At 36.6% G+C, this 22407-nt stretch overlaps 1 protein-coding gene across 1 annotated transcript in view; it reads right to left on the bottom strand.

Annotated features, from left to right (window-relative positions):
- Positions 1–22407, bottom strand: part of LOC103775881 (protein piccolo-like) — a gene marked incomplete at both ends in the record, with an annotated part of 145877 nt that overhangs the window by 62895 nt on the left and 60575 nt on the right. Inside the window, 1 exon segment of the mRNA XM_008943354.1 lies at positions 12689–12814. Within this exon segment, the coding sequence (XP_008941602.1) occupies positions 12689–12814 (126 nt within the window).

Below are 22407 nucleotides of genomic sequence, written 5' to 3'. Positions count from 1 at the left end.
TGCTAAGCACCATAGAGAAAAGTATTAAAGAATAGTTAGATACTCTTGAAATTAATATTGTGTCATGAATAATCAATAGTGAAAATTACATTCTACACTTGGGCTTTTAAATGGAGATCCAAAGGCTTCCATGGCATTTGCTCAGGACCTGGCTGCAGAATTTTCTTTTCTATCCACACATTAAATACTGAATACAACAGGAAGTCTCACAGGAGTGCAACATATTGGTTAAAGGCTACCTGACAGTCAGTGAAGAATGACTTATGATTTTACTATTTTATTTTTATTATTTACTTTTATTTACTTATTATATATGTATTTTATTAAGACTGGAATAGAATTATACATATTGCATTATTTCTGAATTGTTCATAAAGATCATTAGTGCAATGTAATGATTAAGATTTCATCTTTCTTTGCCCACTCCCTGCTCTTGAGGCATTCAACTGATCATCTGCACACGTTATCACACTAACCTAACAAGGGTATTCCTTTAATAGAAAATGTACAACTGAGCATCTAGATACGGTAATTTTATGTCTCAGGGTGAACTGACCAGTTCATGCCTGTGGGGATAAATAGCAGTTGCAAAATGATACATAAAAAAAGATGGAACTAATTATAATTGAAAACTGTTGGTTTAAAATCCCTGTCAACACAATAAAAACTGGGACAAAAAAAGTAGAGCTGTCCCAGAAACTGCCTAAACTATCACATTAAATAATACCTTAGGTTTTATTGTTTGGATGACAGATCAGCTAAAAACCAGAAAGCAAGATCCAATTCAAAATAAAATGGTCCCAACTGCCCATTTTCAATGAAACTGAATAGTAAGTAGCTCCATTTTAAACACAAGTGTCCACAGAAGCAGAAGTACCTGAGCAACTGAACATCAGCTATGTTGGGAAAGGCCCAGAATCAGAGTTTCCTACTCTTGGCAGGTACCAAATCACTACATTTTCACTTAAAAGCAGTCAGGAACAGCTACAACATATATGTGAGGAACTGGAAATAGTCTTAAAAACTACACATTTCAAATGCAGTGTGAACCACCTCACATACACTGTGTCCTTTCAGAGACTTAAGCAGAGCTCAGACCCTGGAGAACTTGGTTGCTATCTGCCCACGTCTGCCAGACACCAAGATCAGCAGTCTGCAATCTCTTTGCCCTCAGGTTTTTTACTTTGTATAGTCTAGTTTGCTTCCACTTTCACACCCAAGAAGAGGAAATGTCAGTATATACTGAGACAAAAATTCTCATTCTACCATGTATCTTCTGTAAAATTTGATCTCCAATATCCAAAGAAAATAGCCATTAAGATAAGATTATTACTGTTTTACTGAGTTGAATGTAATTCAAAGACTTGTATTTTATAATTGTTGATGTTCTTCCCCCACAATCATCCAAGTCAAAATGAATTTTATTTTCTCAGAAATTACAGAATTTAAGTACCTAACAAAAACAGTTTCAGAAGTTACCTAGAACATATTAATGTACCTAAAAGGTAGTTTCAAAAGTTTTCAACTGGACCATAAAATCCAAAGATCTTAATAGGACTATGTTTGATGCTGTGTTTAGAGACATATCAAACACTTTTACATTAACTTTGGAACTGAAGCACTCCCATTACAAACAAGGAGGAAAAATACAGATTTCAGTGAGTTCTGGCTCAAATATTTTAATACCTGTACAGGAAAAAAGCACAGTATGGCTTCCTATTTTCAGGCATTATTTCAGGCAATAAATATTTTTTTTAATTAGATAGAGGTCAAAGCTGGAAAAGGTCTGTTACCAGTTACTTGTACCAAGGTTTAAATGAAATCCAGACATATATTTTGATTCTCTAATAACATTCTTTTCAAAGTTTTGTTTGTTTTTAGCAACTTTAGCAACTGGTAATTTAGATAATTGGCAATTCAGTATCTTCAATTTCAGTTACATTTTAAGTTGTATTATTGCATTATCCTTTAAGTGGCTTTTTTTCCTCCTTTTCATATGGACATGTGAAGCTGTAACTGTCTAATTTTACATGGTAAGCCTCAAATATGTACTCTAGTCAAAAGTATAAATCTGCATAGAGAGTAATCATTTTTAATCAATATTTTGCTCTGTTCTCTGTCAAATGATATAATTACCTGCTCCTTTTGCCTCATAGAAACCTGAAGATTCCCATACAAGGTTCTCCCGGCCACACTTTATGAATGACCTAAATAGGTTTTGGAATAAAACATGCTTCAAGAAATTTTAAACAGATTCTTTACGTAGTTTTTTGAGAGTGCTCACAGAAATTTTATTTTTTTAAGCTGACCTCTAAACATTTTCTGTCTTCATTTACACAATATTCTTATTTTGTAATGTATTATATTACAAAACTGATTGCAGAAGATTATTTTTTTTGTTCTCCAAGTTCCTTTATCCTTTCAATTGAATAAGAAAATCACTGTCAGATCAGATTAATTAAGACAACAGTAAAACCAAGTTCAGCATGTCCTCTGAAAAGAGTTGATACCAGATGCTTCAGAAGTTGTCTAGAAAACTTAGACAATTCTGGAATAACTTGATTACAGTATTTATATTTTTCCCCCTAATAACCTCCAAAGATTGGGTGATTTAATTTAAGTACTTTAGGAAATATCTTGTTTCTATTTCCTCTCTATTACCCAATACCTATAGAAAATACGGGCTTTATCTGTGTGACCATGTCACTTTTAAAAACACTGAAGTGAAGCTCTTGTGACCAAGCATCCCAAATTTATGCCTTATATATCGCCATGAGCAATTCCATCAAAAAAACCCAGAAAATGTTCCAATCTGAGACAACCCCACTTTCAGCAGGCCTTCTTCACATCAAATTGTTAATAATAGGAAATAACGTTCCTTATACTCTTGAAAGAATCAAAAGTGCATATATATCTATCTAGAAAATACTTTGAAACGACAAGGAATTAAAGAAAGTCTGCTTGCTGCAGTACCTTGTTTCACTGGCAGGAAAATGTGCTGTCTGTAAGTCTCTTTACTTCTGGGAAGTGTCTTGCAAACAGCTAAGATACTGCCTCCGAGATACTCAGTGACAGTGGCTATCTGTGTACCTGATTAGCAGCAGAACCAGCCCTGGTGGGGAGCAACTCAGCTTGGGCCTTGAACCTGAGTTTTTCATGAATACACCACTCAGTGGAGTGGCAATGCTGGCCTAATATTCATGGAGATCTAGATTTCAGGAATGGGACTGAAGGTTAAAATTGCTATGTGTGGATGCAAAATGTTCTAATGCGGTTTTGGAATTCAAGAGGAGAGGAAATTGTCCATAAGGACATAGCTATATTTAACTTTTACTTCAAGATGATCCTCACTTTAATTTCATTGGACTTTTTTCACACTAAAATCACATCACATTAGTCTGCTAGTGTCAGCCTATAATAATCTGCACAATAGGAAATGGAATTATAGTATTTTTATCTTCTCAGTTCACTGGGAAGTCACTATCAAACAATATACTTCACTGATTATGACACGAAGACTTCTTCACACCGTGTTAAGATTTTTCTTTTTGGAATGCCCATGTATGTTAGCCCAAATATATATTGTTCCTTAAAAATAATGAACAAAAAATTATTGATTTTGTTTTATGAGATGTCCAGAACATCTAATGTAGGCACTTAGCATCTAAATTTCAGGCTGTTGGTGAGCCTGTCCACATATAAGAAATATCTAAGTTTCCAGTGATGACTTTCACTGTTAAGACAAACTTGCCTCAGTTTAGGTACCAGAGGATTTACACTTGTCTGTGTTCTTTGGCAGTTTGCTACACAGAAGCCTGTCCCTGAAAACAGAAGGAAAGAAACGGAGCAATACAGGCACATAGTTTTGATGCTACGAGTTGAAATTCAGCTAACTTTTAGCAGCTATAGCAAGCAGCTGCTGGGCAACGGGGCAGACACAGTAGTTTCTATGTGTCTCTCTGCTTTTGTCACTTGCCCGTGTATCAGGTATAACAGGGTCTAGAGAACGTATCTCCTAGTCTCTCTCTTACAAGCCCAGGCAGACTGCCTTTCTCTAACTAAAGCTGTAGCTTTATCCCCAAACATCTTGGGTCCAGTAACTAAAGAAATTTCTATAGCTGAGGTTCATCTCTGTGCCCACAGAGCTGGCTCTGCATTCTGTATTTCACTCTCCAGCACTGGCCCAAACAGAAAGTTCCAGCCTCCCCCTTTTCATCCTTGCCAGTGTTTATTGAGGATCTAGAAATACGAAATACAACCACATCTTCTTACAAATAAACCTCAATTTGATCTTAATACAGTGTTATATAGTTGATGTCTGGCCTGCAATCATGTCTCTGACATAAGAATGGACAGATCATATTAAAAATAATGAAAGAAGGAATTAAACTCTTATAAAGACAAATGAACCTTAATAGTGCTCAGTGTCAGAACAGAACTGTCCAAGAAGAGTAAGAGGGGAAGCCTGGGAGCGGATGGATACATGATATGTCAATGTCAGAGGCAGAATATCAAAGCACCCATGATGTGTACAATCCCAGAAGACAGCAGAGAGTTGTATGGCCAGTCCTAGTGGGAGCTGAGGAGAAAGCACTGTGGGCAGCCTGCTGACAGCATCGCCTACTGCTCTTTCTGCTTGGCTCAGGGAAACAGGGCTTCAGGCACATTCAGGCAATGAGGGCTTTTTCCAAGAAGTAGCCAGATATTCTTCCTAACTGGAACTATCATTAAGGTCCTGAATAGTAACATCTGTCTAAAGCAGGATGTCTGATAATCACTAATTTTGTAGCTCCACATGAGTACTTTGCAATAGTGAGTAGTGCTTTCTAATATCACCTTAGTGGAATGTTACTGAAAGCTAGTTATAACACCAATGACATTTTCACCAGCAATATTCCACAATTTGTGTTATAAAGCATCTGATGAATGCTTTTAGCCTGACCTTTGTGACTGTTTGCCACTTCATTACCTCTGGAATGTCTAGTGACTGTGTTTGCGTCTACTCTCTGCTTGAAGCATCCAAGTTATCTTGCTTGTCTCTACAATTAGACTTACCTATTTAAGACTAAACAGAAACTCCCTAAAGAGATATTTTTATGAAATTATATATTTGTTATTAAGAATCCTATTTCCTGGTGCAATTTGTATGACAGTAAAATTGATTTTCAGCAATAATTAGTTGTTCAAGGTATTTTCAGAGTTCTTGATAACAAAGAAGGTATAACTTATAGTAGTTTATATGGCACATAACAAGGCTATATGCAAGAGTGAAAAATCTGTAACCTATGTTATGCAAGAAGCCATATCATTACTGGTCCTAATATGACTTAATGGAATGCTTCTTTCCCATAACTTTAAAAAAACATTGTGTTCTACAAGTCTTCTCTTACCTTCTGCTTTAGACGACATAAAAAAGATTCTGAAAGCTCAGTCTATACAGCTGCTCAATTACTTTCTAGATCCAAGTTACTCTCTAATAGTTATTTTCAGTGTTGAGTTTTATTGCAGAGAAATTAAACACAGAGCAATTACAATGCTCGGCAGAAACATTACAAACTTACATTACCTGCTTTATCCAGATATTTTAGATATACAATAAGTTTTCTAATGAAGTAACCTTGTAAAAACATAAGATCAAGCTAGATCTCTATAAACTGGATGCCTTACAGCATGAAGAAAAGTGTTATTTTCTAAGTGTGTTTCAAATGCCACATAAGAGATTTAGTAAAAAAAGTTGTGGACAGTGTTACAGTAACCAGCTTTCAAAGATTTCTAAGCCACGTGTTCATACTGCAAGTTTTTCTTCTCCAATTTCAGCACACAAGCATTGAAACAATTCTCATGGTTTCTAGTGATCCTGATTTCCTTCTCATAGCTTAGCAAAAGGACAGACTAAACTCTCAGTACACCTCAACTCCTGCTGTATTAAGAATGGAATTGAGACCACTGTCAGAGGGATTGCATACGAAATGGCTAAACCAGTGTCAGAAAAATTTTTTTCCTTCTTTTCTTCATTCTAACAGATACAAAATTAATTATAACATGTGATACACTTTGTTGCGGTGTCCTTTCTACTAATTTAATTTTTAGAACAGACTTTCCTTTAAAAAAATTAATTTCTAATTATTTTAAAGGCATTTTCTTATATGCTGAATGCCCACTGCCAAGCTTAGCAAGAGCAATGCTGCTCATTCATTAATTATTATTTGAAAGAAGTACAAGGGAGAACAAAATACTTGGTTAAGAGGAGCCCAACTACACAAGTGAAGTTTTATAGCTGAGGGGAAATTTAGGAGTTTGTTTAGGTTAGGACCTTTCCAAAGATCTTCAGGGCAAATCTCTCAACTGAGCAATGGCATTCCCTGTTATTTTTTGCAGACATCCTTTGATAAAGTCAGTTTCTGCTGGGACAGATAAACCTCAGCCTGTTGCCCAAAGGATATGTTGAGACCAAACTCTCTTCTTTTCTAACCCTACAGAACAAGCATGGACAGAACAATAAATCACTAAGACTAATGCTCAGAGAACAGGGTAAGGATAATTCTTTGTTTTCTCCAATGCAGTAGTAAATTAAAGCAGTCTGCAAAATGGAAGTGAAGGATGTGAAAGCTATTTCTGTTCATTTAAGACCTGGTCCATTTTTTTTTTGAGAATCTTTCTTTCCTTCTTGTGTTCCTTTTAATTTCTTTTGATCATTTTCCAGCTTCATCATGCTATCTACTTTCTGCCAGAAGTGTAATTACCAAAGGGACTCAAGAAAGAGTGCTGGCTCATCACTATCCCTAACTTCACAGGGACTGGAAAATCTCCTTTCACTGTGATGCCCCAATCAATTTTTCTAATTTTAGCTGGCTAAACAGCAAGCAACACTCACTACAGTCTTTTAAAACTCAGGAAGATGTGGAGGGAATGATATGAAGTCTATTGTACTTCCTACCAAAAGATGACCAAGTCAGTGTTACACTTGAGCTCATCTATAACTCAGGGATAAGAGGGAAGTGTGGCAAAAGGAGTAGGGGGAAGGATAGAGACTTACTGTTTCTGTTCCAGTCTTCCAACTAGTTAGGTGCCCTTCACCATGCCAGCCACACTGTGTTTGCCAAGAAACATCCAAAGCATGTCTATGATATGACAGCAGATAGTTTTCATAAGATGGACAGCCACTAGACATGCTATTGCCTTTGCAAAAGTTCTTCTGAAACTGGGTCTGTTCTTGTTATTCAGCACTCAGCACTGGTGCTATTCAAACGAGACTAAAAATGCTTCTACCAAGGGGCAGAAAAGTTGTTCTTAACACTTTCCTTATAATCCTTTCATGGATTGGTCAATAATCCAATTGCATGCTCCTTGCCCCTTTCTCATATCATATTCTGGTTTGGGTGGAAAATGCTTCGCATTGGTCTAGATGTGTCCCTCTTTTGCCAGACACAGCATGATGCTTTGGTTTACTCTGTTCATCTCATATGCCTGTCCTGGTGCAGAAAGCTGTATGGTGGCAAGAAGTGAATGTGTTTCTCCTCATACTGGCTTAATACCTGTGAGGAAGTGTTCTCTTTGACACCATGGCCGTGGTACATGGCTTCAAAAGATAGGCTATGCCATCCCATAACAGTCCTCGGGAATTGTCTTAGTTTCAATCTGAGGAATAATTCTAATGTTTATTTGGCCTCATATTAGAGCATTAGAGAGAGAGGTCTTCTTACAATCAGAATTATGACACTTGAATATATAGGAATATGTAAGACTTTCTATAGAAGAAGGAAAAGAAGCATGAATAAATAGGGATAAGAGGAATGGGGAGACTTCATTTGTATTTCCTGAAGGCATCTTAAAGTTCTGAGATTATACACTTTACTAAAAATGAAAGAGAGCTCTGACATTCCCAGTAAAGACCCACTCATTCAAAACACTCTCCTGAGGGGAGGTGGCCATGCAGCTTGGGGAACACAGCATAGTTAAAGGCAATCAAGCCATTTGAAAACTGACCATCTGCATCTCTAGCAGTTGAATCCAAGTGTAAAATATACTGAGCACATTTAAGAACTCATCATCAATCTTCTGACTTTGATGCCAAGGATATTGGATGTGCCTTTACCTATTCTTGGGCCTGCCATTAGGCTGCAGGTGGCTTTTCTTAGGGGACCTTCATGGTGTTTTGAGGAGCAATGTTTCATGCATCCTATGGGAAGTAGTTATTAATTAAGATCAAAACAAGTGCCTAAGGATTGGGCTGAGGGGCAAGGCACCATTAACTACCAGAGAACACCCAAATGGCAGTACATTTTCTCTTCTCAGACCTACTTAGTAGCTTTAACAGGATGGCTTTATTTTTCATTGTCTGTACATATGTCAGGTAGTATTTCTTACAGTATTATTGGACCAGCTTCAGGATGGAGAAGCTTAAAATACCCCTGTACGATGAATATTTTTATTAAATTACGAAATACAAAATTCAACTGAATTGGAGAGCATGTCTTTTTGCTAGCATGGACTGCTTATATACTAAAATTCCATAGGGAAGGTCTGTGACTCATAAGGTAGATGGCATCCTTGCATGTTGTGCTAGAAATGTTACATCGTTATATTTGCTATAAAATAGAAAGTGGGTGTGCTATTTCAGTATCTCTAATAAAAAGGTTTTGTCTTCACTATATATGATTTTCCTATTTTTAAGTTTGGGAAGATATTTAAATGAGGCATACATATTAAAACCAAACATGCACCCATAAAGCCAGAAAAATTGATCAGTGTCATGGCTGCTGTTGAGTGGAGTATCAGCAGAGGCAGTAAGATCACCATAAATCAAGTTCATCGTTAGCTTTTAGAACATGCAAGTTCCTCAGACTGCCAGGAGTCTGGAAAGTCAGGGGATCTCTTCATCTCGGTGAATGTCAGCTGGCTTAAGCCTTGCTACACACTATGCCTGGCTGATAGGCAATTGAAACAAAGACACCCATGGCTCATCAGTTCCCAGACTCTCCAGGCGTCCTGCTGAAATGATCCAATAAGAAAACTTGAATGCTGAGGGCATCCAGCAAATTTGCAACAGCTGGTAACACACATTAATATTTTATTTCTGCTCTTTACTCTATGTTCTTCTGCTCCTGCAAAATGCTGGCAGAAACGTCATTCTCCCATCAGATTCACCAGGTGGACTATAACAGAACTATTTCTGTCAACACGAGAGGGAGCACAGACACATCTATCAAACTGACACAGTCCCTGCACTTGACGATCTCAGTGGAATAAGTCTTACACCTCCAGTTTTTCTCATGCCGAAGAGTGATGAATCAGATATATTTTTGACATCTGAAAGCAATTCAAGGTGAGAGAACCAAGAAGACTGGTATTTGCCAGTCAGAACTATAAATAAACTTTTTGGCACTAAGACTCTTTCAAAGCTATTTAAATAGGCTAAAATTTTATGGGTTGCTATACCCTAAGGAAAGGAATACTATCTATATTTTAAAGTTTGTCTTTTCCTCATAGATACAGTCATGCAGACAGCAGGTAGGATTTTAGCTCCCTCATAACTACAGTACATCTATCCTTGTTCCTTACATTAATGATAGGCTCTTCAGATGTGACCCAGTGTCTTCTGTTTCTAGAACTGAAGGAATTAATTAAGTTGATGGGATTTTTTTGCAGTGAATCATATTCTTAGGAAAGCTGAGCGAAGTTATTAGCTTGTCAGGACATTAGTATATGTTTGCTTGATGACTAGGTATATATTCTAACTTGATGTCACACAACATTTCAGCAGAAAAAGTGACTCATGACTACTATTCACATTACTAATGCATAATTGTCATTTGCAGATAATGACATATAAGGTTTTCTGTACGTGATGTGAAGACTTGAAAAAGAAATTAGGGGTAACCTCTAATTTAAAACACAATATCAGCAACATTGGTAACATTAGCAGTTTGGCTGGATTTGCACCGATCAGTATGAGAATGATTGAAGTCCTCTCTGAATTTTAGCACTTCTGAAGGCTAGAGATTAAGCGTACATGAGCTGTATTTCCACTAAACCAAACAACCAAAACTAAAAGTGAAGCAGGCAAATATTCTTTGTCAGTCTATAATATTGCCCTGGTTTTGCTGGGACAGAAATATAGGCCAGCTGTGGTCTGCAGACCATTAGCAGTATGGAGTCATCCAGGGCACCTGACCCAAGCTGGCTATAGGTATATCTCAGACCATAAATGTCATGATCAATATAAAGGGAAAAAATCCTGAGGGTGGATGATTTCCTGCTCAGGCTCCTGCTGTTGCTTGGGCTCCTCTTCCTCCTCCTGCTCCTCTTCCTTCTCCTGCTCCCTAGGACTGCTTGTCCATTTATTGTGTCTGCTGTGCATTCACTGGGCTGAACATAACTTTGTATACTTTATATCGGCATTTTGTATTAGTTTGGTTGTTTCACTACATTTTTTTTTCATTTCAGCCTGTGAGTGTCCTCTCATTTCCATGATCCCTCTTCTTGGCTGGGGAGGGGTCATCAATTGATAGAGCAATTGCTATGGTTCAGTGCCAAATAAGGCTGCGACTAAGATAGATAGCCATGTAAAAAACCACAAAAGGTAAACTAAATATAAAGATAAGATTTAGAAGATAACTGACAGTAAGGGGAAGTGTTTATCTTGTATGCTATTGTAATGGTACATTCTGCAGAGAGCATTTTCTCTCTTTGACAGAGCATTTAACACATTAATAGTAAAACATTCTGTGACATTGTGTGGACAAATTCTACAGGTATAGTGATTTTGATGGAGTTGATTTATGCCAACATGCCCAAGTATAGGATAGTTTCAGAAAGGTCAGAGCAGAAGCATGTCTGACCATATGATGGGAGAATGAAACAAAGGAATAAATATTTTACTGTCCTGTTCACCTTTCTATAAAATATGGATAAACCTTCTAAATACAATATGTGAACAGATAGGAAAGCAAACATGTCTGAATTCTTAAGATCAGAGTTTAAGTTTAAGGTTTTAAGTTATAGGTTTAAGGTCTAAGTTCAGAGTTTCAGTTTAAGGGGTTTTGTAAACCTTGGTTTCCAGAACAGTTCCTGACAATAGAAACCAAAAGACTGGACAAAATTCCAAGTAGTAACTGCTCACCATTTTCTTGAAATGTCCATTCCTGAGGAAATGTTGAATAACCACATTCTCCTCTTTACCTACTGAAAAAATGCATGCATTATCTAGCACAGTTAGGATACACCTACTCTTTTGTATGGAGGGAGCCAAAACAAATACTCACTTCTAAACACACTAAATTAAAGTCAATTCTTTCAACATTTGTATGCAATAAATAACACTATTCTATCATTTGATAAGAGAGACACTACATTTTAAATATGAATGGCAGAATCAATTCTATAGGGAAAAAAGGAAATTATTTTTGTTGGTATATCATTTCATTGACATTGCTGTACGTACACCTTTTTAATCTATATAATTAAAATATTCACAAAGAAACCACCAAGGATGTAAAAAGCAGCAGAGTGAATGCAGGTGACACTGTTTTGTAATACCCATAGCATTGTCTTTGTGAATACATTCTTTAATCAATTTACTCAGTTTTTTTATCTGCAAAGTACTTTTGATTTAATCCTGACTTTTGTTGTATGTTTACTATTCAGAAAATTTAGGTGAATTTAATTCTTCCTGGGAGAACTATTATTCCTGCTTATCTTCTTTCTTTTGTTATTTTTTTTCCTGGTTATCTTCCTTTATTAAAGAAATAAAAATAATTAGTTGAATGAATTACAAATAAATAAATGTATTGTATTTTTGTCCGTGGATGAACTGACATTTCAGGTGCACACAGATATTCATATGAAAAAGTGAACCAGAAACTAGTTACACAGAAAAGGGAGTTTTTACATGATCATAGATGGAAATAAATTGTTATTGGACAGAATTATCACATCTGTAATAATCCTAGAAAATGAAATAATAACTAAGTTAAATTCATTTCACCTAGCTCTAGTTGATAGGATGATGTGTAGTCTAATGCAGTTTCAAAATTAAAGTCAATTAAATGAGGAAGATACTCCCAGTTCTTGAAACAGAGGACTATGGTAGATGAAATAATTACCCTTTTGTAAATGCTTCTTTTTCTCTGTTGCCTGTTGAGGCAGGTTGGATGACTATATTAAACTGGTAAACTAAAGTTTAACTTTAACAGATAAATTTAGTCAAGTCTGACTTCAGGGAATTTCAAAAATGTTAGGGTGTATAATTGAGGGAAAACTGGATCTGCAAACTATTTTACCTGTGCAACTAAGAGATGTAAGTGATCTCAAACACAGACACCTAGATGATCAAGGCAGGTTCAATGTCTTCAAAATAGCATATGTACGCTATACGTCCATGATATACAGTTGGACTCTTACCATATTATCTTACCTCTAGTGCAGACAGCATGTTAGCACATATTACTGAAGGCATGCCATAATACTGCTCATCATGGCAACTCTTTTTGGCTATAGAAGTTATAAAATGACCTTCTATCAATCCTTTTCCGCTTTAAGACTCATGGAGGTTTAGAAGAGCTCTCAGGTGCCCTTCATTCCTTGCACAAGATTACACTTGTGCAAGAGAAAATGTTTTTTAATAAATAATTCTGCTGAACTCCAAACGCTCCCATGGTTCCGTTTTTTGATGATGCATTTATCTTACCTTCTATCAGCTTCCCTGTCTGCTCTGCGTTGCCCCCAGGTAGGATCTTGGCAACATAAGCTCCAATTTCCCCACTGCTTCCTGGAATTTCTTTCCCACCTATAACTCGGATTCCCATTCCATTGCCTGTGATCAAAAGAAAGAAAAAACTTTTAAAAGGTTATGAAGCAATGAATAATTCCCTGGAAAGAAAAGAACAGAAGAGTTGATCATAACTTCTAGCTATGGTTAGAAGATTAAGGTTAACTGCAGTCTCATCTGCCATTTCCCAAAAACTTAAATTTGAGTCAAAGAGTTTCAGCAAAGAAAATCTTTTTTTGAGTAACTACTGTACAAGTGACATAAGACAATTGGGTCACCAAAAATTACACCAAAGCCAATCCTGCCTTCTTCTGACAGCTTTACTGTACACTGTGCTGCAAAGGGAGCATCTGCATGGCAAATCTATTTCAAATAAACCATAATTTGCAGTATTAATTAAATTCAATTAAACTGCTAGAAATCCATGTGAAGTGTGGATTCAAAGGATAGCTTTATTATATGCCTAAAACATGCATGTAATTTAGCTGAAAAATTGTAGCAGCTGAGCTTTTAAAATCACATAAATATGGAGATAGAAAGATCACTGAGCTCTAGCAGGAAAGCATATACATTTACATGAACCTATATTTGGCAGATGCTATTATTTTTCTTAAATATTTGCTTCTAATTGACATCTTTTACATCAAAGGATATACAAATCATCAAAATAGAAAAAGCCTGCAATCAGTCTGTGTAAAGCATCATCAAATCTAACATATTCTCTCCCTTTTTTAATAATTACAAAGATGAAAATGTTTTGATCATTCTGATTATTTTGGCTGGAGAGAAGCAGATCGCTAATCTCTCTTATGTACAGAACAATAAGAGTGAAAACAAAAGCTTAAAAAATAGTCTCATAAAGCTAATCTTATGCGTTGCCAATTTTTCATGCTCCTTTTTTTTTTAAAAAAAAAAAAAACCAAATGCTTCTCATACAAGAAAAACAAATTTCTTCTTCGAAGAAAAAGGAAAATTTCATATGAGATGGTTCACTGTTTCATCTGGGAATGTAAAGGTTGATTTTCCCACCTGTATTGTATGGGCTAAATAATTAATTTTAGATTTATTAATTAAATAAGCCAAACCTGCTGAAATGATTAATCAGCTGTAGGAAGCTCACCACACAATCTCTTTACACAGCTTTATCTTTTTAGATTAAAGTTTATCTTTATAATTCTATTAGTGTTTGATAAGTTAGCACTGAATTTGTTTTAGAAGCAAGATAGCCACATTGTGTGTCTGGAAAAAACAGTTTCTATGAGTTTTTCTATCACAGTTTAGCTAAATCTATATCCTTTGTGCCTCAGCATTTTTCAAAACTGTGTATTAGACATTTGCCAAAGAAGTATTTTCTTTTTTTTTGGAAGATGTTCAGATAGATTCATGGATCCTATACAGCACAATATAAAGGCAAGGAAGGCCACAGTAGACTCATGACTTAGGGGTTTTAGCAGGAATTACTTAACATGGAAACAGTTCATTCCACCAGTATAACAAGTGGTTTGGGTTGGTGGCACCTCAGATGATGAGTACAATCAGTCTTGAGCTTGTGAGACTCACATCTGTAACACTCATCAGTCAGTAGTGTTTGATCAGAAGTTCTCTGATAAATGTGCAGAACAGCCCCCACAAATTTCTAACTCCTAAGGCTGGCCTCATATTTAAATGATTTTAGAGGGAGACACATTCACCTTACACAATGAGGTGTTTATTTTTTTTAAAATGACAGTATTTTTCAAGTTTTGTAAAGGGTATTTAGATCCATCCTTAAGAATGGTGGATTTGCTTTCCCTAACAAGTCAGTAAAAACAAATTTTACTAGTGCTAAATTTAAAGTGTGCACTGAAATAAGGTAATTCATTTAAAAGAACTATGCAGTTTGTTCCAATTACTCTGAAAAATTACTTTCCTCCACAAAAATAATCTTCAGATTTCCCATAGTACAGTCCCAGAGCACCGATATAGCTATTGTTTAAAACACAGCATCCTTCCTGTGTATCCAATCATTTGTGTTAGAAACTAGCCAAGCAGCAATGTTTAGTTAATAAATTTTCATCCATACCAAGTTAATAATTAAAGAAATATTAACTACTGTGATAAATTTATCTTTTAGCAGAAATTTAATTATATTCCCAATGCCTGTATTTAGCTTGAGTATTGAGGTGGTATTGTTTTATGTTCACTACATAAACATTATTATTTATTGCATTTTTTGGCTGAGGGAACTGGGGTTTTTTAGTCTGGAGGAAAGGAGGCTCAGGGGAGACCTGCTCACTCTCTACAACTACCTGAAAGGAGGTTGTAGTGAGATACTATTGGTTTCTTTTCCCAGGTAACAACTGACAGATAGGACAAGAGGCAATGGCCTCAAGTTGCTCCAGAGGAGGACTACATTGGACATTACAAAAAAATTTCTTCACCAAAAGGGTTATCAAGCATTGGAACAGGCTGTGCAGGGGAATGGTTGAGTCACTGTCCCTGGATGTATTTAAAAGATGTGTAGATGTGGTGCTTGGGGACATGGTTTAGTAGTGGACTTGACAGTGCTGGGTTAACAGCTGGACTCAATGACCTTAAAGGTCATTTAAATGACCTAAATGATTCTGATTCTATAATGGACTTTTCAGCAGCAGCACTATAGGTAGGAGTGGAGGCTTTTCATCACATAGAGGAGTAACTCTATAGGGTAAGAGTTTTCTCACGATACACTATACTAGTATCTCTTTCTCTGATAGCTGAATTCTAACAGAATGGTAGAGAGGTGGTTTGTCATATAACTAAGAGTACAAGATGATTACAGAGGCAATTCTATGAATCACAGAATGGTAAGTGTTTTAAGGGATCTCTGGAGATCATCTAGTCCAACCTTGCTGCTAAAACTATATGTTTATACGAATACCAATGCCAGAAAATGTTGAAAATCATGGCTGACATATTGGTTGTGATTTTGCAAATCTAACATGTTTGTCCATATTATTGCTAATAACACAAATTATTTTCCATGCCAAAACATAAGATTTTTATTCCTAGACACTTTGAAAATGCTTGTGATTTTACTTCTGCAGGTTTTAGACTCAAATATATGACTGACATTATGCACTTAGGAGCATGGTTGCTAAGGGAGAACCACAGCCATCTGTGTGTTTGCAAGTGTTCTTGTTGCTGGACAAATCTGAGGGCATTTTATTTAATTTGATCTGTCTGCACTAAATTAGAAGATTGTATTCCATTAATATTATGTTCCAAAAATGTTACTAGAAGAAATATTTTAATTTAAATTACAAAACATTCCTGGCAGTCAGAATGAATTAGTACTTTTTGCCCAACAAGCTTTAAGTGCTCTGTTCTGGCTGACAAAGAAATATTGCTTGGATGTTGAGGTATTTTCTCATCTGAAGATGGTATTTCAAACCTGTTTATACTGTATATACTGAAAATATTCAGTTTAGTACTTCTATTTGCAATGACATTGCCCAATTTATCACCTTGGATGCAGACAGTTTTCAAATATCATCAGTCATATGCTTTCTCAAATAGTTTTCCCTTGGTCTTTTTTATTTTTTGAATGTTTTTGAGTCTTAATTTCTATCTCTAAGACTATTTTGATATAAGCAGACATTCATCTTTCAATTTTAGATTTTTAGACTAGCAAACTGCTGTTTTCTTCTTTAGAAGACACAGAAACAGTTAACCATCAGAAAGCAAATCACTATGCTTTAAATGAGACTGGGCACCTTTATGAACTCTGAGTATTCATTTCTGTGGAGAATATCATCAGAAAACACCTCTTCAAAGGGAATTTTACATATTTAAGATCCAATCCTTTTAGGATGCTTCAAAGCTATAAGACTGCTAATTAATTGCAACTGTTTTTACGGATCTCCCACGGCTGTGATCCTACTCGCATATCTAATCTTAACTAAGCCCTTAAGATGCAGCACACTAAGCTAAAAAAGCTCCCCAAATCCCTCACAACCCAAGCCCCAAAAAGCGTAATGCTAAGCACTAACAAGATAGATCATGCAACTAAATTGGTTTTGTACTTTGATAAACATATATAGATACTAAATCAAGACAGTTACCTGTGAGCCATTGATTCATACAGCTGAACAAACAAACACAGAAGCCTTAGGTCACCTGCCTAGTGGATGAAGGGATGACAATGGATGTAGTTTTTCTGGATTTTAGTTAGGCTTTTGATACTGCCCCTTACAGTATCCTTCTGGACAAGCTGTCCAACTGTGAAATGAGTGGGTTCATGGTGTGCTGGGTGAAGAACTGGCTGAAGGGCAGAGCTCGAGGAGTTGTAAGGAATGGGGCTACATCTGGCTGGTGACCAGTCACCAGCAGTGTTCCTCAGGGTTCAATTCTGGGGCCATTTCTGTTCAATATATTTATCAGCTATCTGGATGCAGGAGGTGAATACACCATTAGCAAGTTTGCTGATGAAACCAAAGTAGGAGGTGCTGTTGCCTCTCCTGAGGGCCAAGAGCCCTTGTAGAAAGCGCTAGATAGACTGGAGCATTGTGCAATGATTAATGGGATAAAATTTAACAAGTTCAAATGCCAGATCCTGTACCTTGGGCAGAGTAATGCTGGGTGCAAGTATGGACTGGGAGAGGAGTGGTCCTGCAAAAAGGGGGTGCTGGTCAACAGCAGGCCCGTTACGAGTTAGCAGTGTGTCCTGGCAGACATGAGGGCAAACCCCATCCTGGGGTGCATCAAACATAGCATAACCAGCTGGTTCAAAGAGGCAATTGCCTTGCTGTATTCAGTGTTGATGCAGACCCTCCTCCCCTCCTTCAGTACTCTGTGCAGTTCTGAGCCCCACAATTTAAGAAGGATATGAAGGTTCTTGCCCCTAGAGGAGGAGAGCAACAAAGCTGGTGGAAAAACTGGAAGGAATATCCTATGAGGAGTGGATGAGGACATTGGGCTTGTAAGTTTTGCTAAAAGGAGGCTGAGGTTGTCCTCACTGCTCTCTACAGCTTCCAGAGAAGGGCAAGTGGAAAGGGAGGTGCTGATCTCTTCTCCCTGGTATCCAGTGGTAGAATGCATGGGAATTATTCAATGCTGTACCAGGAGAGGTTCAGACTGAACATTAGGAAACATTTTTTTTACCAAGACAGTGCACAAACACTGGAGACACTGTAGGTCCTTCCAATTAAAATCTATTCTAATCTAGTCTAGTCTAGTCTAGTCTAGTGAACTGAATTCATTCATGAAATCATGAACTGTTTCAGTGTTCCATATTCATTATATATATAAAAATGTATCTTTGAGTAGTGACCAACAACTTGACACTATCAAGTTCTGACAACTGGCTACCATCACTGCAAAAATTTTTAAAAATCATCATTCTTTTTTCATTAATTCCACCATCAGGTACTTTGTCTCCAGTAGTACTTATTTACTCTGAACTTGTGTAGCCCAATGTCTCTCAGATCACTGTGAAATTATATCCTCTTGTATATTTTATTGTGTCACAGTAGCAACACAGTAGAAAGACTATAATTTATTTCTTGGAGTAGGTTGATTATAACCTGAGCTCTTTTTTGTCCATTATGGAGATAATAAAGATCAGACTGCTGCCAATCCGTTGCTGTTGCTGTGGTCACAGGGAAGCTAATGAAATCTTACCATCTTTTTACTACTTCACTGAGTGGCTCCACTACAGCCATTAGAGTATAAACAGTCTAGATTTCTTGGAACTATTTCAGTGTCTAAGCAATGATTAGACTGCCTTTTCCAAGCAAATGTCAATAACCCCTTACATAATTTACAGGTTAAAAAAAAAAAAAGGAAGAAAAAAAGAGCAGAGAAAAACTGAGTCATTCAAGGTATACCAGACTTCTAATTGTGTTTGTGGTCTTGCCTTTACACAAAGGTTTAAATTAAGTTTCCAGGGATGTTTTCTCTTTGAAAAGTAAATAGCACCAAACACAGGGACTGATATTGTTTAATTATTGGGTAAGTCCCATACAGTAGCAACAACTTCAATACTTGCATGAGAATGCAGGCGTGTGACACAGCAGCTCTGTGGAAACATTGTTCATGTGCTAACTCAATTCAATATTTCCTCTGGGCTAATTTTTCAAAGTATGAAACCATTTGTCTGTCTAATTATATGAGCAAAGAAGGTGAAGAAGCAATTAGAATGTACAACAGATTTTCAGTAATCACACATGAATTTGTGCTCATTGGCATAGGAAACTCTAAGTATGAGCATCAGCAGCAATCTGACTCTTGTCACAGCTAGACATAGAGATACCTGAATGTCTAACAGACTATCAGGTGACAATTTTTGAGGAAGATATTAAAAACAGTACTGGTTTGAGTACTGGTTTGGTCAAAAGAATGCCCTTGAAGATGGTAGTTGAAATTCACTACTTACTCTGGTTGTGGAAAACCATGTCTGTTTTACTACCTTTGGACAGTATGTGCTTTGAAGTTGAAACTATACAGAAGTAAAATGGGAAAATTGACATGGACTTCAACCATAAATTGCAGATGAGGGCTATATGCCATGTCTCTGAGTAGTTTGAAATGGAATACATGTTTAAAATTCAAAATAAAGATTAAGTGTTTTGATTCAGCTCCATGAGCCAATACACAGGCATAACACTAAGGGAAGAAAAACCCCACAAGTTCAAATACAGTTTTCATCACTTTCTAACAATATTTTCAAAAACAAAATTAAAAAACAGAAGGCAGAATCACAGCAAAGAACAAAGGTGGCCTTTTCTGGTCAAGATCCAACACTAGCATTTAGAAAAATGCATCAGGATAAAGAATGAAAATGAAACACTGGGCATGAAAGATTTTGCAATGTGTGAACATACCATGCTATAGCAATGAGAACATATCAGTCAAATCAAACAATAGATTTTCAACTCTATTTGGCTGTGAAGAGCAACAGAGCATACCTTCCTCTTCTGTTTATTTACTAGACATTATCTCCCCATTCCTCCTTCAGTCTTATCTAAACCAGACATATGCTAGGTGCTGGTAGGCCCTTATCTGGAGCAAATTTACACCATGTTCCATTGTCTGTATGAAACAGAATTGTCAGCCATAGAAAAAATAATGACAATTTCTTTTTGGAGAGTTCAAACCCAAAAGTCCTGTGGAGAAATACATGCTGTTTATTTAGATACAATAATAGTGGTAAAGCAAACCAGGAAGTCTGGAGAACAGATGGAAAGACAATATGATAAATCAAGCACAACCAAGGTAGATTAGGCACTTGGAAAACAGTAGGAAAAGTAATGTGTATAATCAAATAATTTTATTTGCATTACGATTCCTAAGCAGTTCTCTGGAAGACATAACATAATAATCCATAGCAGAGCTTGGTTGTCTAGATAGGTACATTTTCAAGACTGTGCTCAGGAGAATTGTTTTGGTGATTTCTAGTGAAATAAGCTTAAACGAAGTTGTTTTGTAGAAACAAGCCTACTCAGTTGTTCCATTTCTTGGCCATTGGCAAGTAAAGAATAAAATATACATGTAGCCAAATCTTGAGTTGATGAACTTCACATATATTCCAGTAGTTCTAATAGCTCATATCAGCAGCAAATCTGTTTCATGATGATTTGCATACTAGTTATCATCCTGAAGGATCATGAAGTGTTTTATGAACTAGCATCTTGAGACACTTATTACATCTACTTGAAAAGAAGATACAAGCCTCTCCTTTTTGGTCAAACTGTCACATCAGAGTAGGAGTACTCAGGTGTCACCTATGTTATACTGTAGCTTTAAATCTCTAAGAAAACGGTGGACACTGAGATTCATCTGTGTTTACTAACAGACATCAATGGCTCAACAAATGACACTGAATGACTGTTGAACTTCTTTGTTTACAATGTTAGTTTTGAACTCTTCCATCCCTATAAGATTTGGTATTTGAGAAACAGGAATAGAGTTAATGTAAATATGATATGATATGCTATAATATGTAAGATGTATAGGTATAGGGTACCTATACTATAGTACATAAGCAAAAGCCTTTAGGAAAAGAGTAGTTTCCCTTTAAACACAAAGAAGCAATCACTGCTACAAAAGTGGCTAAACCACAGACTATAGGAAGCTGTGAGAATATTGCAATGTATTTACTCTGGCCTTATATTCTTAAATATCTTCTGGCAGAGGCACGATGAAGGGCTAAACAAACCTTCTCTGACCTAGTAAGACTGTTCCTATGTTTAATAGATTTGGGAAATTTTCTATCTTCAATAAATAATAGTGATGATTATTATGCCTGCTAAAATAACCTTGTCCAGGGTGCTGTGTAGAGTTACTCAATGTAGTTATGCTAAGAAGGAAACAAGAAACACATTTCTGTCCTTCATTTTGCATTACTTCTCCAGCAATCATGATGTTGACGTCTGGGGAGCACAAAGGCTGTATCTATTGTAAATTCTTTTTATGAAGCTGGTAAACTGGGAGGCAGGGTTAAGAGGAAACAGAAACATCAGTCCATCCTATCAGCTGCTGGACACACTGTTCATGTTAGCTATGTGGCGTGTGGATGCCATCCTAAGGTAAAATAAGCCAAGGGTGACACTGTTTTCTTAAACATATACAGAAATGCAGCCATAGTGACCTTTATCACTGTAAACTTATACTCTGGAGCAACTCAAGACTTTTTAGCAAAGGCTAGAAAGATCTTGGTATTCGTCTTGTCATCAGTACTGCATTACTCAAAACATGACCTGCACCCTTCTCTATCTGTTCTGAATTTTCTCTCCCTTCTTTGTCACAGTGTTCTAGTCCACACAGCTTTATTTAGTGACCAGGCCCCTATCTAACCACACACTCTCTCTTTACCATTCTAAAATGGAAGGACTTTTAAGCAAGTCACAAAATAACTTAGATTTACACATCTTAATAATTATAGCTAAGAGCAGTGAGGAAAAAGATTTTCCTTATATCTAGTATGAACCTCTCCCATTTTAACTTAGACCCTTTGCCTCTCATCCTCCTGCCATGTGTCACTGTGAAGAGCCTGAATGATGAGCTCCTCATCAGTATTGGATGGCTCTGCTTAAGAACCACCCTGTAAAGCCTCTGCACACTGGATAATTCCTCTTGAGGAATAACCAAAAGAATATCTCACTCAAATGACTCTCCTGTACAAAAGGAATTGATGGATACAGTGTTGCAGATATCTGTCATTAATGGGGAAGAATCTGTGAAACTACAAATTGTAAAACACCATTCTTCCAAAACAAGTAATGCCTAAAATAATTTAAGGATTTGCAAAAAAACCTCTGAACTTCCCTTCTTTTCTCAAAAAGAAAGACAGTGTCTGGTTTTGGTGGTAATTCATTAAAAACACTAAAATATTCATATGAATTAACACGAAATATGTGAAGGAATTGTAGTTTCTCTGTTCTTAAACTTCAAATTAACTTTTGACTCATTGCTTGGAAAAGATCCTATGCTGGCAATACCAGAGACAGAAACTTATGGTTTATCTTCAGAAAAAGTATCACAGAGCAGCTGTTCAGACTGTCCCTGGGAAGGATTGTGTGGCTATTTGACAGTTCACTTCTTAAAACCCTTCAATCTGTGGATGCAGGCTAGCTTTGTGTTTGGAAATAGGAACTGTCCACTAAAACATATGCTGAGAC

Source organism: Merops nubicus, unplaced genomic scaffold (genome assembly GCF_000691845.1).
Source record: "Merops nubicus isolate BGI_N331 unplaced genomic scaffold, ASM69184v1 scaffold5377, whole genome shotgun sequence".
In the NCBI taxonomy this organism is placed as follows: domain Eukaryota; kingdom Metazoa; phylum Chordata; class Aves; order Coraciiformes; family Meropidae; genus Merops; species Merops nubicus.
The sequence above is the reverse complement of the archived record's forward strand: the minus strand, read 5'-3'. Positions and strand labels throughout refer to the sequence as shown.